General features: G+C 40.8%; 1 protein-coding gene across 1 annotated transcript in view; it reads right to left on the reverse strand.

The window, feature by feature from the left end:
• gcm2 (glial cells missing transcription factor 2) overlaps nt 1-4,076 on the reverse strand; it is a 26,455-nt gene extending 22,379 nt beyond the window's left edge. Inside the window, exon 1 of the mRNA XM_024264421.2 lies at nt 4,025-4,076. Within this exon, the coding sequence (XP_024120189.1) occupies nt 4,025-4,039 (15 nt within the window). The 5' untranslated portion in view covers nt 4,040-4,076. The remainder of the gene's footprint in view (nt 1-4,024) is intronic.
• Between the last annotated feature and the right edge of the window lie 343 nt (nt 4,077-4,419).

Consider the following 4,419-nt stretch of genomic DNA (forward strand, 5'->3'; position numbering starts at 1 on the left):
ACAAGGACTGGAGCAGACCAGACCAGGAATAGGACCAGGACAAGGACTGAAGCGGACCAGACCAGGACCGGGACTGGAGCATACCAGAACAGACCAGGACCAGGATAAGGACTGGAGCATACCAGACCAGACCAGGACCAAGACAAGGACTGGAGCGCACAAGACCAGGACCAGGACTGGAGCGGACCAGACCAGGACCAGGACAAGGACTGGAGCAGGCCAGACCAGGACCAGGACAAGGCCTGGAGCAGACCAGACCAGGACCAGGACTCGAGCACACCAGACCAGGACCAGGACTGGAGCAGACCAGACCAGGACCAGGACTCGAGCACACCAGACCAGGACCAAGACTCGAGCACACCAGACCAGGACCAGGACAAGGACTGGAGCAGACCAGACCAGGACTAGGAATATGATAATAAAGATCACATCAGGACTAGAATGGACCAGAACCAAGGGAGAACAGGTCAAGAACCAGGGCTGTGATTTGGGTCGACTTGGACCAGACTTCACTGAGACGGGGATCTGGACAAGGATCAGGAACAGAGCAGAACAGGATCAGAGGACCACAGACCAGGACGATGACAACAGAAAGCAGTCTGTCACATCCAGGTGAGTTAGAGCAGTGGTCCCCGACCACCGGGACGCGGACCGGTACCGGGGCGCAGACCCATTGCCACCGGGCCGTGGAAGAATTTAGGGACTTTTTTTTTTTTGAGTCAGAAATCTTTTATTTTGAAAATCAACTGGGTTTTCTCGATTATATTGAGCGCTAAAAGCAGTCCAGCGGCGTGTAACACGAGAAAAGCTGCATGTGGAACCTTTCTCCGCGAATGGATGAGATTAGTGCAGGAACAGAAGAACAGACGGAAAACAGGTGATTCCCACACAACATACCTGTTTGCATAGATATCTGACTTTCCCGAACAAATCTAATCTTTAGAACGGTCATAGAAATGCTCAAACATGCTCGTCCATTCAGATACACATTTCAGAGTGCGCAGAGGGCGGTTCAGGGATGAGGATTTTTTTTTTTTGGTTCGGGAACATAGACTGTATATAAGAATAACTGGACAAAGCAAACCCCCCTACTTCCGTGTTCCATATAGGAAGTACCACTGGGTTGCAAAAAGGCCAAAGTCCCATTGACTTACATTGAGAAACAGACAGTTATTTCTCCGCAGAATAACTCCACACTGGCTGACCGGTCCACAGCCCCAAAAAGGTTGGGGACCACTGAGTTAGAGGATATTATCCAGGTGAGTTAGAGGATATTATCCAGGTGTGTTAGAGGATATTATCCAGGTGTGTTAGAGGATATTATCCAGGTGTGTTAGGGGATATTATCCAGGTGTGTTAGAGGATATTATCCAGGTGAGTTAGAGGATATTATCCAGGTGTGTTAGAGGATATTATCCAGGTGAGTTAGAGGATATTATCCAGGTGTGTTAGAGGATATTATCCAGGTGTGTTAGGGGATATTATCCAGGTGTGTTAGGGGATATTATCCAGTTGTGTTAGAGCGGGACATCGGCGGGCTGTCCAGTGCCTCGCTTACATTCATTCCTCCAATCACCTGGGCGGAGGAGGAGCCACGAAGCACCAAACGCGATTCGCGTGACAAATTCTCGTGCTCCGCGCAGTTAATTTGCTGCTCGCATCCTGTCAAAAAATGGTGTTTCTGAGCTACCAGCTCCGTCTGTGGATGTCTCTCGTAGAATGAACACACATATGATGTCGAGGAATACGTTTTTTGACGTGCTGACTGTTCCTAACCAGAACTCCACAAGCTCAGAGCCACAGACCTGTAGCCCGCCCCGCGCGGCGATCCGCTGCACCCGGCTGTCAATCATGTGATCCTGAGCTTGGCTCACACCTGCATGCACGTGTCTGTGAATTTTAAGGTTCACACACCGGCTGTGTCGGCGCGCATTCCAGTCCATGTAAACGCGATAGAAGTCTGATATTCTGCTACGCGCGTTTGCATAGAATCCCCATGGAAAGCAGCCTCCGAATGTGCGCTGATGCAGCCGGCGAGCGCGAGCACCCCACACCTCCAATGAATGGAAGACATATAGATCAGATTTATTTATTGTGAGGAGTTCTACAAAAATCTACAAAATATGAAATCCTTCAAAGAGTTTCTCGGTACGGGGGATTCTCTCTCACTCTGGAGGAGGAGCTGTTAATACAGACATTTGAAACTGAATACAAATAGTTTTCTCTAGTCAGTCAGTCAATATGTTGTTTCTTCAATAATATGTATCTGTTGTTTGGTCATTATTATTATTTTAATTTATTACTGATTTATGGAAGTTTTTTAGTTCCATCAGACTCTGAATTTTTTTTAACCTCTGAATTTTTTATGCTGAATTTTCTTAACCACTGAATTTTTATTCCGAATTTTTATTCTGAATTTTTATTCTGAATTTTTATTCTGAATTTTCTTAACCTCTGAATTTTTTTCGGAATTTTTTAACCTCTGAATTTTTATTGTGAATTTTTTTTCAACCCTTTATTTTTAAACAGCAAAATTTGATGCTCTCAAAAATATTTTCTATCTAAAAAAAAATCTGTGTTTTTAAATTCGAGACTTAAAATTTCGATGGGTCAGAAATTCAACATAGAAAAAATTCAGAGTCTGATGGAACTAAAAAACTTCCATTCTGATTTGCCTGCTTTTTAATTAATTGTTTGATATATTTCTTTATTTTATTCATTATTTTGTGTTACAAACAAATGTATTTGATAACATTTGAATGTTTTAACAGCAATTTTCTTGTGAAAATCCTGATGCGGCCCGGCCTCACCCAGACTCCTCCTCCAGTGGCCCCCGCCTAAATTGAGTTTGAGACCCCTGCCTTAAACCTTTTTGAAAAGAGGTGTCTGATATGCCGTTCATGGCCACATGGGAAAATTGATTCAAATGTATTACCCTCTAAAGAGGAAGTGCCCTCCAAAATAAAAGCACAGCAGGTGGTGCATATTCTACTAATGAGTGTCACACATTGGGGTTACACATTTTTACTAAACACAATTTTATACATGAAGTACAAATCTGGTAAATATTAACGTTATGATTATCAAAAATATTAAGCCTGAGAAATAAATGATCAGAGGCAGTTAGTGCCGTTGAATGAGTTGCAATTCGAACAAAACGTTTTTGCACAATCAGTATTTTTATAATCATATATATATATATATATATATATATATATATATATATATATATATATATAATCAAAGTAGATGGGAAGGTGCTCGCACACATGACAGATAAGGGTAGATTAAACTGTAATATAAAGTAGGTATAGATTTTGAATTCAGTAATTGATTAAGTCTTCTCATAATAAAAGAGATTTACTTATTTTTCTGGTCACCCATCAACACGTTCTTTCCAATTCAGACACTCATCCACAAGGACACCCAAAAATGTTGTAGATGAAGCGTGTGCAATTTTAGTTGAATTAATTTTGATTTTGAAATTGATTAGAAAAGTTTTTTTTTTGCCACTAAAAATCATGTAATTTTTTTTTAATATATGTTAACAAAAGATTTGTTCATCCTGAACCATTTATTATGAGCAGATAATTCTTCATTGGTGTGTTTTATGAGGGAATTAAAATTTGAATTAGATATTAATAAATTAGTGTCATAATTGGAGTAAGAACATTAGATACATGAAACAAGTTGCTTACATATAATAAAAATAATGACCACAATATAGATCCCTGTGGGACTCCACACTGTATATCAGCTTTGTTGGGATTACAACAGTTAACAGAAACATACTGAGATCTATCGCAAATATAGTTCTGTAGCCACTTGAAAACAGTTTCATGAAAACTATATTTCTGCAATTTTGAAAGAAGAATTGTATAATTAACTGTATCAAAAGCTTTTGATAAGTCCAAAAAAAAAACCAAATAAATGTATTTTTGTCTAATACTGTCAGTTAAATGAAGTAAAGTCATGTACGTTGTAACAAAGTGCCATTTGTTACTTTGTGTTACCTTATGTCTACCTGTTGTGTGCTCATGGTCTGCTCCCTTATTTTCCTTACAGGCTTAATTGGACAAATGTTTGTTAAACTGCTTGGCAGCCATTTTGAATGTGCAGCTTCAACCATTTTGGGTGAGAGGGGTGTTGATGTTGACCCCCTCCATTCCTTGTGCAGTGGTTTGGACCAATTAGTGACAGGCCATATAAGCAGAACTGTTTGTTCAGTGAAAAAGGTGGTGTTGGAGGTGTTGTCATGAGCCTGGTGAAAAATAAACCCCTTCTACCTCCAAAAAGATTGTATCTGGTCACTTTAGCACAGCCGCTTTGCCCCACTCTGTTACAAATGGTGTCAGAAGTGGGATGCAATTTGTGCTAAGTGACAATCATGATGACCAGAGGAGCAAAGAAGCCAGGCCA

Source organism: Oryzias melastigma, unplaced genomic scaffold, assembly GCF_002922805.2.
Source record: "Oryzias melastigma strain HK-1 unplaced genomic scaffold, ASM292280v2 sc00279, whole genome shotgun sequence".
NCBI classification, from domain to species: Eukaryota; Metazoa; Chordata; class Actinopteri; order Beloniformes; family Adrianichthyidae; genus Oryzias; species Oryzias melastigma.